This window comes from Nanorana parkeri, unplaced genomic scaffold (genome assembly GCF_000935625.1).
Source record: "Nanorana parkeri isolate BGI_ZX_2015 unplaced genomic scaffold, ASM93562v1 scaffold22, whole genome shotgun sequence".
NCBI lineage: Eukaryota > Metazoa > Chordata > Amphibia > Anura > Dicroglossidae > Nanorana > Nanorana parkeri.
The window spans coordinates 3,460,960-3,483,983 of NW_017306290.1; the positions used below are offsets into that span (position 1 = coordinate 3,460,960).

Genomic DNA, 23,024 nt, shown 5'->3' on the forward strand with positions numbered 1-23,024 from the left:
AAAAAAATAATAATAATAATAATAATAATAATAATAATAATAATAATAATAATAATAATTTTAGCATACTAATTAAAACAAATGGCTAATAAACATTGGGGGGAAATGTATTAAAATTGGAGTAGCAAAATCTGGAGCAGCAGCCCATGACAACCAATCAGCTTCTCTCTTTCATTTTCAAAGCCTAACTGAACAAACTGAAGAGAGAAGCCAATTAGTTACTATGTGCAACTGCTCCAGATTCCATCTGCTCCAGTTTTCATACTTTCCCTTCCTTGAGTTTAACCAACGTGAACTACAGTTGTAAGAGGAATTTTAACAAATGCCATTAATCTAAAATACCAACAGTATTGGTCAATGCTGGCTGATGGTCCGCCTTTTTTTAAAAGATTGGCTGAGCCCCACAAAATAGCTAATGATATGAAATGATAGTTGTCCAAGGTAATATTGTAGCTTGGGGTGTGGGTCTGGTCTATTGGCCAATTGCTCTTTTTGTCTCTTGATCTTTAACCACTTGATTTTTCAGTATTCAGCGCTGAGGTATTTTGACTGACATTTGTTTAGTCATGAAATGCTGCACTGAAATGAATTTGATTTAATTTTTTTGGGACAGATAACGCTTTCTTTTGGTGGTATTTAATCAACACTGGGTTTTTTTAAATTTTTTTTGCTATACAGCAAAAAAACGTTATATAATGAAACATTTGTTAACCAAATTTTTGGGTAAAATATAAAAGACGGGGTCAAGTCGTGTAAATAGACACTGAACATGTCGAACTGTAAAATTAATTGCGCCTGCAAAAAAAAAATATCACAAAAAACTACCAAACCAGAATTTGGCCATAGGCGACGCTTTAAAAGCTTTTATTGCTTATGAGTTCAGGGTTGACAGTGATTGATGGCCCTAAAATTATTGCTCTCACTTCGATGTTCGTAGTGATATGAAACAAGTTCAGCGCAATCCTTATTTTCGCACGTAGGCCTTAAAATTAAAAGAAATTGCGTTTTTTTAATATGCAACTAATTTTTTCATATGCTACTTTAAATTTTTGTAAACTTTTAATTTTTTTACACTTAACTCTATTGCCATCACATGGGGAATAACAAGCCCCCTAGGTGATAGCCAATTTACAGTGACAGGTCCTCTTTATGAAGACATAAGGTGTCTAAGACACATAATGTCACCTAGGGACCCCCAAAACAAGAAGAGATCTGCTTCACCAGCTTCTCCCCAGTCTTCTGTAGCCGGGAATGACAGTTTAATGTGGAAGTGATGTAAAATACATCACTTCCTGCATTCCGAGAATGGGGAGGGGGATCAGAGGGAGATCGTGTACTGATATCCCTCTGATCTTCGGTCACAGAGCTGCAGTCCCGGACCCGACTGGGCACAGTGGCGCTCGGGATCAGAGCTGGAGCACACCCACACGCAAAAATACAAGCGATCGGACAGCTTTCCTGCTGATGGAACTCTTGTATTTAAACAGCCATCGCTGGCCGTTTCAAATTTGGGCAGTTTTCCCACTCGTGTGGACAGCGTGCACAAGTGGGGGTGGATGTTTTAAAACACCCACCTGCATCTAGAATGCTCCCGTCCGGCCGTCAAATGAAAAAGATGGACGTAAAGATTAACTCCAGGAATCTAAGAAATTAACGCTTGCAGTGGGGCTACCCGCTCACTGCAAGGTCCGGTCACCTACATTAGACTTGAGGGACATAACACAGCCAGAGCAGAGGGGAAAAGAGGTGAGCACACACCGCTACAGAACTGAGTAGCTGGTGAGCATATCTTTTGTATTCCTGCCTCTATACCAAAATGAGTAGTTAACCCTTGCTGTGCTGGGGTAGCCCCACGGCAAGCGTTAATTTTTTTTTAAATAACTGGGAGTTCCTCTAATAATTAATTTGGTTTCAATACTGGTTACAGTTACTCAAGGGATTCCCATTTTGTTTGTTTGGCATAAAAATCTAGCCATAACATTTAGAATAAAGCTTTTGTATTCCAAGTATATTTTTATACGGTAAGCACTCAGTACAGAACACTTTTGGCCTCATGCACACAACTGGATATGGGCATACAGAGTACAGATCTTACATATTTGTTGGACCGGCAGTCACAGGTACGTTGCAAGGCTGTGTGCAGCCTGCCTGTAGAAATCAATGGGTATGTGCGTAAATTCCATTGTTTACATGCGTACCAGGGTTTGCGTACTTCCACAAACAGCTAGTCATTACTATGTACATTTTGGCTAAACGCAGTTGAGCAGCACGCCAGTGTCTCCCGTGCAAAAAACACTGTATGCCCAAATTGTATGCGATACAGCCAGTCTCAGCTATATGCATGAGGCCTTAGAAATCTAACTGAGCAGCACTGGGGATGGCAGTGGTTGTCAAGATGTGCTTATTTACAGTAAAGTGCATTAAAAGTAAACATTTAAAAAAAATATACCAACTAGGCTGTGCTGCCATTCTTTCCATATACTCTCTTGCAAAGCCAATTGCTTCAGTGTTGTCAGGATTCAAAACGCAGAACATTGCCAGTGCTCCCAAGTTGTTCCCATATATTTCGTTCCATCTGGCTGAAAAATCCTTTGGTTCCCAAGGTGGAAGGTATTCAATTCGGTTAGTCAGCATTGTATGAACTGCCTCATTAATACGTGATGCAATGTGTTGATGGCTGCCTGCCGCTTGAGCACGCAGTTTTTCCACCTCGCCTTTGGAGAAGTACAACATGGGATAGCCGTCATATTTTGCATTGAGGAATGGGATTTTAGAACTTGTGCTCTCCTCTGTGCCACACACAATTATACATGAAAGTAGGTATATGAAGAACACACCGGGGGCCACCCGTGTGTGTTTCCTCATTGTAGCATAAGATCTCCAGACCACACGCTATGCCAGGTCATTTTTGATACTGCCTGAGGAAGAGAAGAGAATAATATGGAAAATCAACAGAAGAGGAAAAGGAGACATTTTATATGCAGTCATTGGCTAGGTCTCAACTATGTTTCAAACATTTTCACCTCTTTATAGTCCTGTACCACCGCATGCTATGATTTGGGACTGATTTTTGCTTGGATATTTATTTATATTTTAACTCTTTTTCTCTGTGAATATGTTGCTTTATGTGGTCATGCTGCAGTGGTCCTCGCTTGTAAAACCAAGACAGACCACATCACAAGAGTCCTCATACAGGACATACTGTAGAGCAGGGAAAGGGGTCATATGTAAACACCCTGCACACATGCTGTAAAAAGGGAAGAAGGAGTGAAGAAGTGAAGGAGTGTATTTTCACTTTTGCAGTTATATTTCCCCACTATAGTTTGTTACACGTCACATGATACTAAAATAAAAAAATAATATATATATTTCTTTAACCCTTTGTTAGGAAAGCATGTTAAAAACTAGTTTACAACTGAAAATATCTGCAACCACAGTACAGACATGGTTAATTATAGTAAACAAAATCCAACTTAAAATGGAAAAACTTCAGTTTTGGAGTAGTTTTCAGAAAAGAGCAAGTAAAATAGTAAGAAACAATGCTAAGTGAATGGGGAACATGTAACATATGCAAAAGGTAATATCCCAATTTAGCTGCAAAAGGTGGAAATACACTTTAATGTTGTTAGCACAATGCTCATTTTAGCAATATCCATAAGTTCAATTGGGCTTCAAAAATTCGCAAGGTTTAGGTGAAATGTCTAGACTCATACAATGGTAGTGGTAGTCTTGTTATGTCACAACACAGAGATCATTAAATCTACTATGAAATCAAAACACTGTAACTGATGGAATAATATTTGAAGCAAAATAGTGGCAAGTGATTTATTTGTTTTTTTTTTAGCAGTGCTAATGCATCACAATGTACATACAGTGCATTCAGGCCCTGTTCACATTTCCCAATTTTGTTTATGTTGAAGCCTGATACTACAGTTGTTCACATTCTTTTCTCATTAATCTACACTCAGTACCCCATAATGACAAAGTGAAAAACAGAATTTTAGAAATGTTTACAAAATGTATGAAAAAAGAAAAAAAACTGAAATATCACATTGGCAGAAGTATTCAGACCCTTTGCAACAACACTTGAAATTTAGCTCAGGTGCCTCCCATTTCTCTTGATCGTTGCGGAGATGTTTCTACAACTTGATAGGAGTCCTCCTATGGAAAATTAAATTGATTGGACAGGATTTGGAAAGGCATACACCTCTCTATAGAAGGCCTCACAGCCGACAATGCATAGTGAGGGGAATTTATTAAAACTGGAGCAGACAAAATCTGGAGCAGTTGCCCAGGGCAATCAATCAGCTGTCCATGCTGGTCCCCACTGCTCCTCCCCGTGTCCCGGCCACTGCTCTGTGCCCCCTCTTAAGGCTGGTTCCCATCCAGCAGCTGGGAGAAATAGCAAGACCGCGACTGGTTATTTTAAATTGCTGTAATTGCAGGCTGGCTATTGCACTCACCCACTGCCTGCTGTCAATCAGCAGAGGAGGACCTGAAGAAGAACTTTCTCCTTCAGTTCCCTCCTCAGCTGATTGACAGCAGGCAGTGGAAGGACGCAATAGCCAGCCTGCTATTGCAGTTTGAAATAGCAAATAGCAGGCTGGCTTTGGCTCCAAGCCATTGCCTGCTATATTTGCATACAATTATATAAAAAAAAATAGCAATTTTCAGTTTTGGCCTGACAAATTCTGCTGCTGGAGGTGCATTGTAGTGGCATCCCAAATGCACCTCCCGCCCGTGCGGTACTGAAATGCCATGTATTCCAGTGCAGTGCAATTGCAAAAAATGTGCATGCAGTTTAGTAGTTTCCCTGTAGCTCAGATTTATAACTGATGACATTTCCAATCCTTCCCCATGGCAAGATCTTATGTTCAATGTAAGGGGCCTGGTAGTAAAACTGGAGAAATGAAAATAAACATATAAAAACAGCAATACGAGTTGTTGGCAACAGTAGTCACCAATTTCATCTTTTATTTCTTAGGCTGGGTTCACACCTGGGCGTATTTTTTCTGCTCGTTTTTCTGTTCAGTGATATGCGCGTTTCACTGGCGGTATGATTTTCTTTTTCCTTACTTTCTCTATTTAAAAAAAAAAAAAAAAGTTTCACTTTCAAACTTCCCGCCGGCTCCACCCCCCTGCGATGCGGCCGCTCGCAAGGGACGGAACCCGGAAGTCGCCAGCCGCCGTATTACACAGCAGGGATCTCAGACAAGGTAAGTCCTACGCTGTATTCCCGAGTGTGGCTTGGGGTTACCGCTTTGTTAACCCCGATCCACACTCGGGAATACCAATGGAAACGCGTGGAAAAACGCCCCAAAAGAAGCTCCTGTACTTGTTTGGGCGTAGTGCGTTTTTCAGCGCGTTTCCACGGGCTGAAATACACCCAGGTGGGAACCATGGGATTTTACTGTTTGAGCGTTTTACAGCGAGTCGATCAGCGCTGTAAAACACCCAGGTGTGAACCTGGCCTTAGGGAAGTATAACACGTAATTTCTGTGGTCATGGACAACTCATCCACTTTTGCTGGTTTTTCTGTAATGGTTTTCACAAACAGCAACAATATGTGAATGATTGGCAACATGAGTTTCTGATCAGACACAACAGAAAACCATTGGAAGTGAAGAGCTAACAAAGCTGTGCTGAAGAAAGCTTTACAGGTCCAAGTGGTGCTATCCTTAAAAGAAAAACTGCAGGCATAAATAATCATAACCCTTGCAGTGGGGCTACCCCTGCATTGAAAGGGTGAAGTTCTCATTTTTGTCCAGAGATGAAAATATCAAAGATACACGCACATGAAACCTCACATCTGGCTCGCTGCTAGATCAGTCCCTTAGGCCTCTCTCCTCCTCCACTCCAGCGATGGCATGTCTCTCAGCATCCTCACATCCTATACACTGTATAGTACGTGATGGCTCACAAGACCTAAGCGAGACTGAAGGGACTGTTAGGGCCACGGAAGCAAAATAGGAGAAGTGGCCCCATGGGATTGTCGCCCCTATCACCCATGTGTTTTTGTTTTTTAAACTAATTATATGTGAATAGAGGTGTGGAATGACTGTCATGTACATGTCTCTCTGGGACTGCTTTGCTGGTTCTTTCAGGTTACAAGCTGCCTGCTGTTGCTAGGAAGATTTACCTCAGTTGCTGGACAGACCTTCAGTCAGCTGAGCACAGGATTGGTGACAGACTTTTGGCGGGAAAACAGCTGACCAATGAGTGTAACCTTTCCCCCTTTTATAGTCACTCCTGCCACTGGACAGTGTCAGCATTTTACCTCAGAACTGCCAGCTGGACTCACCTCTGGATTATCTTCACAATTCATTTTGGATCTTTTCACCTGCTTCCCGCCCACCTTCCCCTTTACTGTACTTTCCCTTGTCGCGGTCAATCTTTATGGGGTAATGTCGCCCACTTTGTGGGTGGACAGTGGTTGGTAAACAGTAATTTGGTTGGTGTAAGTTATTGCTGCTTGAGTCTTGATGACTAAGCATGGTGGTCTGTTAATGGTTAACCGTTATTACCAAACAGAACCACTGTTAAAGTCTATTCATTGGTTAAATTAATTAAAACCCAATAAAAAGGTGCCGCGGCCTAGTTATTCCACAATCGTTGTTGTGTTTTACTTTTTTATTTAAGTTTATTGTTATGGTATGATGGGTGTCAATGGGGTGTACAATCCCATGGTCTAGTAGCAAGCAGGCTGCAAGCTTCAGGCGCTTATATCTGTTATTTTCATCTCTAGATGAAAACAAGCACTTAACCCTTACAGTGGGGCTACCTCCACATTGGTTAAGAATTTCTATGCTTGGGGTTCTTCTTTAACCCCTTCGTGACTGACGACGTACAGTGTACGTCGCCAGCATCGGGGCTGTTTAAACAGACTCCCGGCGACTTTTGCCGCCGGGACTCTGTTTAAACTTGTAGAGCCGACTGTCGGCTTTACAACAGAAGCGATCCTGGCCACTTACCTGTCGCCAGATCGCTTCTGCGTCCCGAAGAAGGGGCCCCCCCCCCCGCCGGACACCCCCGCCGTGCTTCCCGGGCTCCGTTGCCCCTCCTACGGGCCCGGGACCGGCGATCTTTGTGTCCGCGGGGAGCTGGGGAGGAGGTCGACGAACTTCCGTTCATCGATCCCCTCCCCGTTCTATGGGACCGGGAGCGATGCAGATTGCATCACTTCCGGTCCCTGGGCTGTCAGTTCTGGGCTCCTGCAGCCCAGCTATAAGCTATTGAAGTGCGATCTGCACTTCAATAGCTTATTTCCAGTGTAAAGGTGACACTGAGGGTCTTTTGGACCCCCAGCATCACCTTAAAGAGGACCTGTCACCACCATCTGCTATTACATGGGGGGGCTTGCAAGCCCCCCCATGTGATAGCAGTCAAAGTAAAAGAAAAAAAAAAACAAAAAACAGTTTTTAAAATTAAAATGAAATAAAATAAATCTAATAATAATAAAAAAATTTTTAAAAGTACCCCGCCCCCGCGAGCACGCGCGTCGCCACGTAAACACGCGTCGGGTGCGCCTACGCATGAAAACGACGAACGCGCTACACATGTTGGGTATCGCCGCGCACGCCGGAGTGAGAGCAATAATCCTAGGGCCAGTATTTTGGGGTATTTCTAAATTGATGACCTGTGGGGGCTTTTAAAGTGTCTTTTATTGACTTTTTGGGGTACTGCAGTTTTTCGCCGTTTCACGGTCGCACGCAATCTGTAAACTGGGCATGTTGGGTATCGTTTTACTCGTTGTAACCTCATCTTTTATATTTCATTTAAAAAAATGGGTAATTTGTTGTGTTTTGGGGCATTTAATTAAATTTGTCACTAAATTTTGGGGTTTAATAAGGAGTTGCGCTAATATCGCGCAACATAAAAATTTTCAACTACCACCATTTTATTCTATAGGGTCTTGGCATTCAGAAAATATATAATGTTGGGGGGTTTTATGTCATTTTCAGGCCTAAAATGTGGAATATAACATGGGTGCAAAAATTGAAAAAAGGGCCTCAGTCATGAAGGGGTTAATACTGCTCAGCAGCTCTGTTCAAACAAACTGGTAGGTGATCGAACAGGGACAGCCCTCCGCATACTGATCTAGTGAGTCACAAAAAAGTTTTTTTAAAAAGTATAATGAAGTGGTTTAAAATGTGCGGTTACTCAATATTTTGACGAAAAGTGGCATGCTATAAGTTATTCCATTAGTCCTAGGAAAAGAAGGCCATGAGCCAAAGTTTATTGTGAAATGTGCACACTCACACAAATAGTAACAAGGAAGAAACTACAGATTCCATTTTCACTTCTGGATACGCATATTTAACAAAATTCTGTCTTCTGATTATCCCTCTGCACTAACCTTTCCCCTCTAAAGAATGTAAAGAATTCAGTGTCTTTCCTCAAGGGATTTTTGGTCTGTATTAACCCAGACAAGAAGTTGAAAGTAATGCTTGATGGCTAAAACACACAAGAAAAGTTGCCTGTTGATTATTTTTGCATTTTTTTCATAGAGATCTTGAATGCTAGAAAATGTTTTCCTATAGTGCCTTGAGGAATTACTACTGCTAGAACTTAACTTTCAGTACAAGTTTAAATAGATATGTCTGGAGTGAAGGATGCGTTCAGTATACCAAACAGAAATCCATCTACTTCCTGTAAAAAAAAAAAAACAACCACCCCCACACACACCCTTGACTATTACGCAGCAGCATTAAAGCTAACATTAGGAGAAGAATTTATCAAAATTGGGAGCAGTTGCCCTTGGCAACCAATCAGCTACTCTTCCGTTTGTTTAGTTAAGCTTTACAAATGAAAAAGAGAAGCCGATTGGTTTTCGTTCACAGCTTCTCCAGATTTTGATAAATTCCCCTCTGTGTTTTAGAGCTGTAGGCTGATTTATAGCAATTAACTATTGCTTAATTAGCTGCAGATTTACCTGGATGGCCAGTTTTCTTGGGGACAAAGACACGCATTTTATTGAGCCGATCAAAATGCATTGCTGTAAATGAGGAAACATGCGCATAAACACGCACAAAAATGTGCAAACGCTTGCGTCATGCTTTTTAATGCGCTTCCATTGAAGTCTATGCGGCCAAAACGTGCTGTAATCTGCCCGAAAGAAGCTTGTGTACCTTTTCCAGCATTCAGCGTTTTACAGCTTGCGAAAAAAACGCAGGTGTGTATAGAGGACATAGAAATGAATTGGATTTCTAGTGTTGAGTTTTGTCACACTTGGCTTTAAGCATTAAAAATGCCCAGGTGTGAAGAGTGACTAACCAGTCCATTACAGACAGCCATTGGATTTTGGCAGCACATTACACCCAGTCTGTGCCATTTGACAGTTTATTGGCTGTCCAGCTCTTGGCTGCAGCTGCTCTCAATACACTTGACTCAATCTACTTAAAAAGAACACCATCTGTAAAAGGTGCCCATACACTGCACGATTCTCGTACGAGAATCGCGGGAAATCCTGTGATCGTACGAGAATCGTGCAGTGTGAATGAAGAGGTCTTTGTCTAAGGAGCATGCTAGAAAACCAGCCGAAGTTTGAATGATGCTCGGGAGACAAATGCCGCCCGTTCAGCATTGCGGTCATCGGAAGCCCGCCCCTCAGGGTCTGCCTGTCCAAGATGGGCAGATCGTACGTTTTTAAAATTACTTTACAACCATTGCAAGACTACGGTCTTGCGATGGTTGTAAAGTGTATGGGCACCTTTAGCCACCCCCAATAACCCCTTGGATAGTTCTGTACTGCTGTAACATCCGTCTGTTTATTGCTTTGCTTCTGTAAACTAAATGCTGGTTACCTGATCTATTTATTACACCAAAACAACATTGTATGCATCTCGTTAAATAGACCTAATCTCCGTTAAGCTGCCCATACACCTTACAATTATCTGCAGATTTTCTATGGTCAGATGGAAAAGGTGCAACAGATTCCTCCATCTACACTTAACTGTGTGGATGGAATAATCTCCACATGGCCCAATCTGTTGCACTTTTTCCATCCGACCACAGAAAATCTGCAGATAATTATAAGGTGTATGGGCACATTTACCCTTTCTGAAACGTTGACTCTGAAAATTAACATTAGAAAATCAAAATCAATATTTTGCAAAATTAAGTTTTCTTAGTAAATGAGGTGGAACAAAGTAAAACTTCACTTTGCAAAGGAGTACCAAATGAAGGGAAAGAAAAGAAAGGATATTCGCTCATATTGGATGTCAGCGCAACATCACCTACGTCACCACAAGAAGCGAAAATTCACCTAAAACGTGAACATGCTCACAGACATACACAGGACCAAAAGGCAAGTCACAGCAGTGAAAATTAAAGGTTATACTTAATTTTTTTTTCTAGATTTGCAGAGTGGAGAAGTTTTATAATATATGTCAGGTGTGCATTGCTTTCTGGCTGCTTACTGGGCTGGGGTCTCTAGCATCTTGCAGAGAAAAAAAAGTTTGTTTTGTTATCGTATCTTAAAAGGCTATTCATTTTGTCTTGTTCTTTTTGGCTGGAATACTGCTTTAAATCTCTGAATTTCTGTTTTTAATCACAAAAAACACAGAGTAAATATTGTGAGTGGAGTTATAGCAGTCAAAACCTGCCAGATGTTGTAACCCTTCCAAAACCTACACATTCTAGTAAAAATGGATTTAGCCGTAGTTCTATTTTTGTTTGCATAAAAGGAAAACAAATGCAAAGAAAGCGTTTCCATACATTGTACTAACAACATTTCCGAAGGTTATATAAAACAGAATATATTTAAAGTGCTAAAGTGGGGAAAGGATATTTTATTATACACACAGCTGACTTACTGTATAGAAAACTTATAAATGAAACAATAGCAAAGTTACCGAAAATCATTTTTATTTTGAAAATTTGCCTAGTTTAGGGTGTTAACAGCTCTCTAACACTGTGTAGCACATCTATGTTACAAAATGGGTGGAAGGTTAATGGAATGCTATTTTAGGAAATCACTCACCTAAGCTTTTACTTTGGCATTCAAATCTGAGAACCTAAACAGATCCATAGGTTCACCTTTTGAAGAGCTTTATTACGTGGGACTGGCAGTTCTCATTTTTTTTTGTAAGAAAAACATTTTTTATACACACACACACACACACACACACACACACACGAAGGTTAGGCCTGCTTATATACAATATATAAGAGGGTTGAGAAGGTAGAGCGGGCCCGCTTCCTTTACAGCCAGATGTCTCAGGGAGAGCAGTCATAATGCCCATAAAATCAACCACGGCAGAGGTAAACTCCGCTCTAGATCGTAAGTCAGAAGAGGGTGCCCTAGAGAGCATAGGAGGACCCTAATGCTAGCTGTGAACGGGACATGGTGCAAGGCATGGGACTAAAAGTGCCCCAGAGGGGGTAGAACCTTCACCAGGCTGCATGGCCCCTGCGGTCATGCCCAAGCATCTATTACCCACCATGTGCGCCAATAGATGCCAACTGAATGACATGTGAAAATAGATGGGTGTGAATGGGAGCAGTTCACACCAGTGCATTGTGTCAATGTCGGCTCCCCTGAAAAAAAAAAAAGCCACAAAACAAACCAACCACAGCACACACATACTATGCCGATGCACTTGCACCGAGTCATGTCCAATGCACAGATTTCGGAGTGAATGCATCGTAAAGCAGAACCACTTCTAAAAAGGTGCAGGGGGAAAAAAAAAACTGCAGCAGAGCCAAAGATTTAAACCTGTTGGGTATTGGGGCTACTGCCTGGAAACCTTGGGGGCATGATCAGGGGTCAGCAACCTGCGGCTCCGGAGCCAAATGTGGCTCTTTCATCCCTCTGCTGCGGCTCCCTGTCCAGGGGCGGAACTGCCCCTGGGGCCTCAGGCTGTGGGGGGGCCCAGTGAGGTCAGGTCCTGGGCACCCCCCCGGTGGAATATGTGGCAGTGCAGGGTCCCGGGGCCCCGCACTGCCAACGGGCTTCTTAGTAACTCACCTCCTCTCCCGACCGCGTCCCTAGTAACAGGCGGTGGGAGAGAAGTGTGTCACATGCCCCGCCCCCCACAATGCACACCATCTGGAGTATGTTACTAAGCCCAGAGTCTAGTGCGTTACTAAGCCCAGAGTCCACTGTGTTACCAAGCCCAGAGTCCACATATACGTAGCATAAAAGGTAAAAAAACGATATATGCCGTGTTATCTTCATTTTAGATGTCAAAAGGGTTTTGTGGCTCCCAGTGTTTTCTTTTCTGTGGGAAACAGGTTTAAATGGCTCTTTGAGTGTTTAAGGTTGCTGACCCCTGACCTAGATGAACCACAGCCCTAGACCTGTAGAGCATCCCGTGGCAAACCACACACGCCACAAAAAAGTGCCAAGGAGTGCGCTGAGCATAGGATCCAGGGACTGACCACTTTACAGGCCAGCCCCACATCTTCCTTCCAGAGCCGAGAGAAGGTATATATCACCCAAGGACACTAGAAGGAAAAAAAAAAAAACAACAAGAAAAAACAAGCCAGAGGTGGAGCGATCCTGCTATCTGATTGATTTGCCAGTGTCCACTACCTGAAGGTAGCTGCATAACCCAGGGGTTAAAGAATTTATATCCCTATTTTTATTTTTGCTTTGGCAAATGTCCCCATGGCAGTGTCCAGCTGATAAGTGCGTTTCCATTGAACTCTATATGTTAAGTGGCTCTGTCGGCTAACGAAGGGGGGAGAAGTCCGGTGCCGTCACGAACATTGACGTCACCGGACTCCTCACCCCTTCCCTTCGTTAGCCGATGGAGCCACTTGGGGAAGGGGGTAGGAGTCCGGTGACGTCGATGTCTGCCGGAGAGGTGAGTGTTTTCATTAGCGATCAAAATAATTTTAATCGATCAAAAAGTTTAACGATTAGTCGAGAAATTAATCTTGAATTTCCACTGCCCTAAATAAAAGCCCATTTTATATTTTAAAATAGTATATAATATGTGTAGGTGCAATGCATGAGGAAGATGGAAATTATCGGTAAACACATAGCAAAAATGGCAAAATTGCTCCAATCCCCAGAAGCAAAAACAAACTTCACAAAATGGGTGTAGCAAACCATAATGTAAAAGCTTTTTACTGAGTACTACACATATGAATCAAAAAAGAAGAACTTGGCAAAACAGGAACTATGGGCCACTGGGTGAAACCAATATGCAAATCACATTATTCAGTTCCCCCTTTCAAATCATGCAAGTAAATCCCTTAATTGTATCCAGTGTCCATGTGTATATATACCCACACACCATCACGACATCCTGAGGTCAGCTGCTTCCCCAAACAGCTACATAAAACAGTTCTGTAGGGAGAGGAGGAGAGGGGCAGAGATGCTGAGCCAGCACAGACTCACAGAAAAGGAGAGGGCTATTACATGCAAAATGGAAGGCGGCTGTTCTATGGAAATTTACTCTCCCAGAGTAGTCAAATTTCCAATGTACATTACCCACTTCAGGCATAACATTGGCAACCCAAACTCTCATCTATGACAGTGCCCGATTTCCCCTTTGATAACACTTGTCTACAAAATGATTGACCTCCGAGATAAAATGTGTTAATTCTTACATATTTTGATTAGATGAATTAGAAAACAGGTGATAAGGTGCTGGTCGGTTGGCTAAAGTTTTCAAGATACTTCACAATAAAGATTTATACACAGGAAAGTATATTTTCCTACAAGGGAGGGAAGTGTCCGATGATCATCATGCCTCATAACTTCGACATTGTTCTACCGTACTATGAAAATGGTACACAAAAGGAAGTGTATAAATTTATCTTTACTTTGAGACTAAAGATTACCTAACTGTAATTTATTGTTCTTTTATTGCAAGGTACATTTGTCTTGGTCAGATCTACGCATCATAGTTACATCTGGAGGCTTGTGAAAGTGTCATTGACTAACATTTCCAAGGAACAGTTGCGTGATATTTTCCTTCAGAAGCCAAGATGCCTTGAAACTGTGTAATTTGTGGCAAGGTTACATTTGCATCTCAAAAGTACAGTATGACGGCAGTGGTAACGAGGTATACCACCTATATTTTGGATGCAAAATAGGGGGATTAGGACAAGAGTTGGGCCCCTAAATATTGTTGCATTACATGTGCAACTTATCTGCGTCCTTGGCTAAACAAGAAGAAAATGTCCATGCCTTTCGCAGTCCCAATTGTGTGGAGGAAACCCACCAATCATAGTAACGACTGCCATTTTTGCATGGACCACCAGTTGAAAAAGGGATCTCAAGAAAGAAGAAGTGGACCGTGGAATATCCAAACATTTCATTCGCACTGCGTCCTGTACCCCATGGTGAGGACTTGCCTTATTCCGGATCCACCAGAATACTACTTTCTAGACTCAGATGATGATAAAGACGATGGGCAGTATGCAGCTTGTTAGCCCCCTATGTAATAGTAATAATGTTAAGTGTAAAACAAAAATTCCTTTAGAAAATTAAAGTGGCCTAAAAAGTGCAGGATTACCTGAGCAGTCTTCCAGCAACTTGCTCCTGAGATCGGGCCTGTCTATCGGTGGCTGTCATCCCCCCACACCTCCTCCTCCTTACTACATCTCCCCGCGTCCCTGTGCCGATCGTGGATGTGGGCGGGTGGTGAGTGTGAGGCGGGAAGGAGGTGCGGCGTGTTGAGCGTGGACGCGGGCGGGCGGGTCTGGCAGCGGTGAGCGTGAGTTGGGGAGGAGGTGCGGCGCGAAGCGTGTGTGGAGTCGTGAACAGGGCCAACTGATCAGAAGCCGATTAATCGATTATTGAAAAAGTTGACAACTTTTTCAATAATCGATTATAATCGATTATGTTGATTAGTTGTTGCAGCCCTAGACAGGGCATCTGCTTTCAGAAAATATATAATTATTTTGGGGGTTTTAGGCAGTTTTCCAAACAAACCACAGATTGTTAACATGGGTACAAAAATTAAGAAACTGCTCCCGGCATGAAGTGGTTAAATTCATTCAGTACACTGCCAACACAGCCTCAGGATACCTCCAAATGGCTGGTACATTTCAACTTCTAAGATCCCCAACTTGGTCTTCCTAATGCATTGTTCTTCCCATAAAGCATAATTCCTACAAGCTTGGGAGACACCTTTAAGCTGCATGTGGGGTTAGGGAACAGTATAATTTTGATGGACAGCATCCACCAGACTGTATTCTGGCATCACATATTTTGGATGTGTTCGTGTGTGTGAGAAAAGCTCATTAAGTTAGTTTTGGTTGCGAGTCCTGATATTTTCTGAGGCGGTAATAGGCCTCAAGTGAACAATGGAATTAACAGCCACAACAAAAAGCAATAGGAAAGTGGACTCCTAAGAATTCAACTTTGCACCATTTGGCCAGTGGCAAAACAGTTTATCAGAATTGTTTGCAAGCTTTTTTTTTTTTTTGCAGTACCAGACTACATGGTCTTAACAGTTTAAAATGTCAAAACAAAGCGCATATAAACATTTCAAAACCACAACCCCACATTTACCCCTCAAATTACTCCCAAAATATAGACTTCAGAAACCAGAAAAATTTACTTGGACAGGCAGGGAAAAAAAATAAAAAAAATTAAGGAGTACTGTCATAGACAATAACCAAAAATATTGTTCCATGGCTAGACAGTATGTAAGCAGCCTGGTCAGGCTGGGATATAAGAGATGAGGCAGGTTTTATGTTAACCCCTTCGTGATGGACGATGTACATTGTGCGTCGCCAGCATCGGGGCTGTTTAAACAGACTCCGGGCGACTTTTGCCGCCGGGACTCTGTTTAAACTTGTAGAGCCGACTGTCGGCTTTACAAGAGAAGCGATTCTGGCGACTTACCTGTCGCCAGATCGCCTCTGTGTCCCGAAGAAGGGGCCGCCCCCCCGCACACCGCCACCGTGCTTCCCGGGCTCCGTTGCCCCTCCTACGGGCCCGGGACCGGCGTCCGCGGGGAGGAGATCGAATCCCACCCATCGCCACGTAAACACGCGTCGGGTCCGCCTACGTATGAAAACGACGAACGCGCTACACAGGTTGAGTGAGAGCAATAATTCTAGGGCCAGTATTTTGGGGTATCTCTAAATTGATGACCTGTGGGGGCTTTTAAAGCATCTTCTGTGGACTTTTTGGGGGTACTGCAGCTTGCCGTTTCACGGACGCACGCAATTTGTAAACTGGGCATGTTGGGTATCGTTTTACTCGTTGTAACCTCATCTTTTATATTTCATTTAAAAAATGGGTATTTTGTGTTTTGGGGCATTTAATTAAACGTATCACTAAATGTTGGGGTTTAATAAGGAGTTGCGCAAATATTGCGCAACATAAAAATTTGCAACTACCACCATTATACTGTATAGGGTTTTGGCATTCAGAAAATATATAATGTGTGGGGGTTTTAAGTAATTTTCAGGCTTAAAATGTGGAATATAACATGGGTGCAAAAAATGAAAAAAAGGCCTCAGTCATGAAGGGGTTAAAATAAACATTAGAAGGTATTATCTGACAGAAAAAAAAAAAAAAAACCACAAATAGGTTGCAAACTTTAAGGCACAACACAGTAATTAACCTGCAGGTGATTTACAAAAAAGTGTGAAGAGTTTGGAGAAGGCAGGAAAAGTGTATCTAGGTTCTGACAGGTTGCGCTATCAACGTAGCGTGACGCTCTAGTTCTACCTTTGCAATAGCCACCTTCTCCATTCCTGGCTTAATGGGCTCCCTAGTTCTGCAGCTACAATAACCATTCTCTCCTGCCCTGCCATGCTAGTCTCTAGTTCTGCAGCTGCAACACCGATCTTCTGCCTTCATATGCTGGGCCCTCTAATTCTGCAGTTACCAATCTTCTGCCTTGGCCGCTGGGCTCTGTAACTTGCCCCGCTCTAGAGACATAACCCCGCACAGAGCTTATAGGCTGCACTTCCCCCAGACTCACCACCATGGAGGTGCTCATGAGCACGATGACCATCTGGATCTCAGCCCTGGGGTCCTGCAGAAGCTCCTCCGCTGCCTGAAGTCAGAGATTGGGGTGCCGGTTTCCCAGGAAGGTTTGGCACATGAACTGCCAGTGCATCCGGATGAAAGTCACATACCAATACATTGCACAGCATGTTGACCAGGAAGAGAGAGGAGCTGCAGCCGGCACAGATGTAGAAGTAGGCGGCATAGGTGGACACGTTGGTCCCCCAGTCAAAGAAGCACCAGGTCCAGGAGTACTGGCAGCAATGTATGAATAATTTATAATATAATTTATTTTGTTTCTCTTACCTAACTGGTTTGAGGGCAGAATTTTTTGGCACCCCCCTGGAAAGTGCCGCCCTAGGCAAATGCCTAGTTTGCCTTGCAGTAGATACACCCCCGGGGGAGCTACTATATACGGTACCAGTGGTAATGTCTGCATACAAGAGGCAACTGCCCCCATTCAAATGAATGATCGGGTGACTGCTGCTGCATGTACACGCCTGCACACCGCATGTAATCACATGTGAAAGGATGACATGCAGTTAGGAATCTGTCTCTATCAGTGGTTACACAATTGTTTATCCAGGGATAGTGATTGTTTTTGTAACTGCATGTAATCATATAACATACCATTACATGCGGTGTGCAGGCGTGTACATGCAGCGGCTGTCACCTGATCATTAATTTGAATGGGTGACAGTTGCTGCATGTAAACGTCAGATTAGGGATTCCTGCTGCAGGAAAACGCAAGTTTGTGACACAGGAATCCCTAATCGCACCTGAAATATAGGTGTGAATGGGGCCTAATATACACAGAAAAATACAACCCCCCCACACTAACACACCCCCCTGCACAAATAAAATACACTGCCCCCCCACACACATTTAATACACTGCCTCCATCTACGATAAACTGTGTGGATGGAGGAATCTCCACCAAGCTTTGGTATCTTGCTAGTCGCCCCGCTGGCTCTCAAAACACCTGAACCAGATTGTTCAGGTGAGAGCCACCAGGGCCGACTAGCAAGATACCAAAGCTTGGGCCAGTGGAGGATTCCTCCACCCACGCAGTTTAGCATAGATGGAGGAATCGGTTGCACTTTTTCCATCTGAAAATAGAAAATCTGCACATAATCTAGAAGTGTTTGGCCAGCTTTAGCCTATACCAGCAGCAGCAGGAGTTTTTTTGTCATTGGTAAAACTGGCATCATTGGCAAGACTGGTTAGTTTTCAAGAAAGAAAGCCAGGGGTCAGGTGCATTTCCCATCTCTGTAAAAAAACCTCCTGCCATGCTGAACTCCCTCTCAGACAGCACACTGGCTGCAGGGCATGCCAGAAGCTTTAGCAGATACTGTGCAAACTGTGGCCAGTGGTCCAATTTGGACACCCAATAGTCCATCATATTGTCATCAGCCCTGGACCCAATGTAGTCAGCAATCAAGTGGTTCAGGTGCCGTCTGTGCCAGGCCCGACTACTGTGTTTAACAAACAAAAAACCCCTGAGAACCGACACCAAGGCAGGTACCACCACCATTACTCCTCCTTTCAGTGACCAATGGATTGGAGGGTGGCCACAAAACAGTGGTTCCTGTGTTTTCATGACCCAAATCTTGGGGTTCTAGTGAAGGCATTGGAGTATAAAAGACTATTCACCACAAATAGCAACACCAAGGACTCTGGGTTCTCTGCTGCAGGCTAAGGACAACATTGTACTCGGCAATCTCACCTACATACAACCCTTGAGGTTTTGGAGGGGTGAAAGCCTTCCCCCTTTTCAGCTCCTCCTAACTGCCAGCACCCAACCCTCCTCGTAACCCTGTCATCCAGAAATATGAGCTGCAAATGGCAAGGCACTGTTAGCATGGGATGTTGCATAAGATTTGGGGAGTTTGGAGGACTGATGGTTTTGAAGAAGCCAGCAGTTTTGATAAAATGGCTTTGGCATGCTGGGCATAGGGGTGATTTAGGGGCATTCTTTCTTTTGCCCTAGCAGCTGCAGAAGAGACACCTGCTTTGGTATGGATTCTGCTGCATACAGCTGGGAAGGTGTAGAAGAATTCTGCTAAAGGTTCAAGCCTTTGCTTGACCCTCCTTAGCGTGGCCCCATGACCCTCTTGCCCACTTGATGTGGCATACCCCAAGCTTCTTAAACCCCTCGTGAGACTTCCCTCCCTGCTTCCCGTTACTAGAGCTCACAGAAGTTGTGGCAGATGCAGCAGGAGAATCTTTTGGGGGGAAAAAGAGAGAGGGGGGGAAAGAGATGCACAAAGTGAGGACCGAGAAGGAGATTTATGGGCTTTTTGCTGCAGACTTGTCTCATTGAGGTACTGCTCCCACTGAGCTTTGTGGTACAGAGCCATGTGTTTCCTCATGCATGTGATACCTTTGCCATGGCTGATACATTGCAGGCCACAATGGTGCCGTCAGCAGAAGATGACAGTGGTGCATTAGGGGAATGGTGGTGATAACATTGGGGTCCTTACAGGTTTTTTTGTGTGGTTTTAACAGTGCATGCATATTGTATCCACTGTTTGGCTGAGCCTATAAGAAAGTGTAACCCAGAAAGTTAAGGTGAGAAAGGACTTAAAAAGGAGGAGAACTAGGAGGTGAGTGCTTTTCATTCACCTCATGGTTCTAGCCGACCTGTGACAATGAGACTGTCACAGGTCGGCTCAGTAGATCGGGAGGTAAGTGAACACATACCGGCGTTCGCTCACCTCTCGATCCTGTCACGGCTCTCTGTCGTGACAGGGGAGGGGCTGGATTCCCCCCTCCCTGCTCCGATCCGCCAGCGCTGACTGGCGGAACGTACGGGGGAGGGGGCGGGTACAGCTGGCTCTGCCTCTAGATAGGCAGAGCCAGCTGTCAGTCACGCAGCTGGGCGGATCCAGACATAATTGTCGGGATCCGCTTCAGCGTCTCAGTATACGGCGAGCTACAGCTCGCCGTATACTGAGCCTAGGGTGACGGGAGGAGGCTAGTTTGTGTCGTCCCGTTACCCTGAGAACTATGGGGAAAAGCCCTAAATAGTTCCCCTTTAAAGAACCAATGGGAACATTGCACTGAGATCCCCGTGGATGTTGGTGGGTTGAGGAGCCTTGCATTAGGCACTTTAATGTACACCTATTGAAAGAAAGCTCTTCTACTGTGATACCCTGGACCTATAAAAGTATCTTTTTTGCATACATAAAAGTACAGCAGTGCATTTATTTGTTGGGTATAGACTAGTGAAACCTTTTCACTTACATGCACACTCATTTGTGTTGGCTTGCTAAGCATATGTGGATGAAGAAATCCCAAGTACATATACAGCGGCCTACAGAAAAGAGAGGATTGTCCAATATCCTAAATGACAGCATTCTACTGTAAACACACAAAAACTAGTAATTTCCCTTCCAGGCTGATAAACCAGCATAACATGCATGTTAATGCAGCCAAAATGCTGAAAGATTTTCTGGGAGGATGCTATGGGTATCATGCTTTGTAACATTGCTAGAGTAGTTCTAGCTGGCATGTTACTAGGAAAAGCTAAATTCCATCTAAAAATAGGTGACAAATTCCCCTTTGTGTAAAGTATTTGCAATCCTCATACCACAGAGCGCCACAACGTGAACTCTTCCAGAGGGCGCATAACAGATTTTCAAGAAAATGGCATGCATCCAGTAAACAATTTGTAATTTATACAAGTTTATGAATAAAATGTTGCGGAGGATACTGTGGAGCCTGCCTAAGACGTCAACAGTAGCATTTTCACACTGCGGGTCTCAATGGTAATAGGACGTTTTGAATGATCTATCCATTACACTGTGTTGGGCACATGTTCTTACTTACTACACTTTTTTCTGCTTTGTTATACGTCTGTGCCTTTTCTATACAGACCCATTAAAAAAGAAAAAAAGGCACATTGCCAATCAAGTTAAAACAATAACTACATATTACCCTATTTACTGTAAATGATATAAAGACTTCATGTGGTTTCCCTCTTATCTTTTTCAGACCACATAAGTACAGTGCTGGGACTCTATGAACCAGAAGATCAGCCACTCTGTGCAGGCTGACCATCTCAATGGCAGTGGACCAACCAATTACCGCACTTGGGAGATTTGGCCTAATTCTGACTTATAAACAGGAAAGAAAACACTTGAACTTATGCTGTATTTATAAATAATGAAAGCTCCTACTTTGCTGCCATGTATTTGAACTATTGTAAAATAAACAAATCCCACATTTTATAATGAATTGCAACACAACTAACACAGTTAAAGTACATCTAAACTGAACGGCACTTCGTTTTGTATCATAAAACATCCTTCCCTCCCAAAAATGAACATTTACAAGTTGCTTCATCTTTTATGCATCTTAGTGCTGCTGATCTGCTCCAGCCTCTTTCAGCCACATCCTGTCTACATGCACTGGATCCAGCATCAGCTGCTGCCCATCATTGCTTTGGACCAGGTTCCTGTCACTGACAGTGGAAGACCATGCCTGCATAATGCGTGTAGGCATCAGAAGACTGGGAACTTTTAGCCCGTGAGTGCAAACACAACTAACTGACACCGTCACAGAATGCCCAGGCTACACGCATGCCTTAACCACTTGCTGACCGGGGTGATAAACACCCCTTCCTGGCCAAGCCATTTTCAGTATTCAGCGCTGCAGTACTTTGACTGACATTTATTCAGTCATGCAACGCTGTACTGAAATGAATTCTATACCATTTTTTGGGGACAGATAGAGCTTTCTTTTGGTGGCAATCACCACTGGGGGTTTTTATTTTTTTACTATATAATGAAAAAAAAAAAAAAAAAAAGTACTGAAAATGTTGGAAAAAAAAAAAAACCATATTTTTATTTTGTATAAACTTTAATTTTTTTATTTTTATTAATTCATTTTATTAAATATTTAAATTTTTTTACTTTACTTTTAGGGGCTTTGGGGAAATATTCGGGGTCTAAACAGACCCGATATTTCCCTTTTAAAATAGACATAAAGTCCTCACTCTTTCTGTATCCCCGGTTATCAATGAACAGGAATCCTCTATACTGAGTGTTCCTGTTCATTCATAACTTGAGAACATAGTGCGACATTGGGTGTTTACTATATGCACAATCATGAATGAACAAGAGGTGATGTAGATCACTTCCCATTCATTCATAATTGACGATATAGTAAACATACCATGTCCTCAATTATCTACAAAGACTCAGCCATCACTGTTCACTGAGTGTTTGTACCTGTCTCCTCTCTGACACAATGTCACAGGAGGCTGAGCGAACGGTGCAGGGAGGAGAGCACATCCTCCTGTGACAGCGCAGCCTGTTTCCACCCACACACCGCTCTGCGATAGGAGGCTGAGCGGTGGGAGGAGATACGCTGGCCGCTCACAGCGCTCGGCCGGTCGTCACACTTTCTATCCTCCCCGCTGAGACACAGAGCAGCACCCAGCGGGGAGGAAAGAAAGCATGGATGCGCCAATGTATCGGCAGGAAAATGCCACTTTCGGCATTTAGCCTAAAGTGCCATTTTCAGCCGCCGATATATCGATGCATCCCTAATCAGCACCCAATTTTTTGGTAAAATATTGAAGATGGTGTCACGTCGGGTAAATAGACACCAAGCATGTCAAGCTTTAAAATTGCGTACGTCCGCAAAAAACTACCATGCCTAAAATTGGCCATAGGCAACACTTTAAAAGCTTTTATCGCTCATCAGTTTAGTGTTATTAGTAATTAATGGCCCTAAAATTATTGCTCTCACTGCAACGTTTGCGGTGATATGTAACACGTGGTGTAATCGTTGTTTTCGCACGTAGGCGCACCCCACGTGCATTTACCTTTATAAGTGCGTGCACACGGGGGCCTTAAACTTTTTTTGCTGTTTTTTATTTTCTTAAAGTGACATTAAACCCTCAGATTTTTTAACATAAAACAATACTGTAATGTGTGCCTTACTGTAGGGCTGCAACAACTAATCGACATAATCGATTATAATCGATTATTGAAAAAGTTGTCAACTTTTTCAATAATCGATTAATCGGCTTCTGATTGGTTGGCCCTGTTCACGGCTCCACACACGCTGCGCGCCACACCTCCTCCCCACC

General features: G+C 43.2%; 1 protein-coding gene across 3 annotated transcripts in view; it reads right to left on the bottom strand.

Moving 5' to 3' along the window:
- DSE (dermatan sulfate epimerase) overlaps positions 1-23,024 on the bottom strand; it is a 46,441-nt gene that overhangs the window by 16,428 nt on the left and 6,989 nt on the right. Inside the window, exon 2 of one of the 3 annotated variants that reach the window (XM_018563877.1) lies at positions 2,450-2,914. In XM_018563877.1, the coding sequence (XP_018419379.1) occupies positions 2,450-2,865 (416 nt within the window). In that variant the 5' untranslated portion in view covers positions 2,866-2,914. Of the gene's footprint in view, positions 1-2,449; positions 2,919-23,024 lie in introns of those variants that run through there. The other 2 variants (XM_018563873.1, XM_018563886.1) reach the window with 2 other exon arrangements.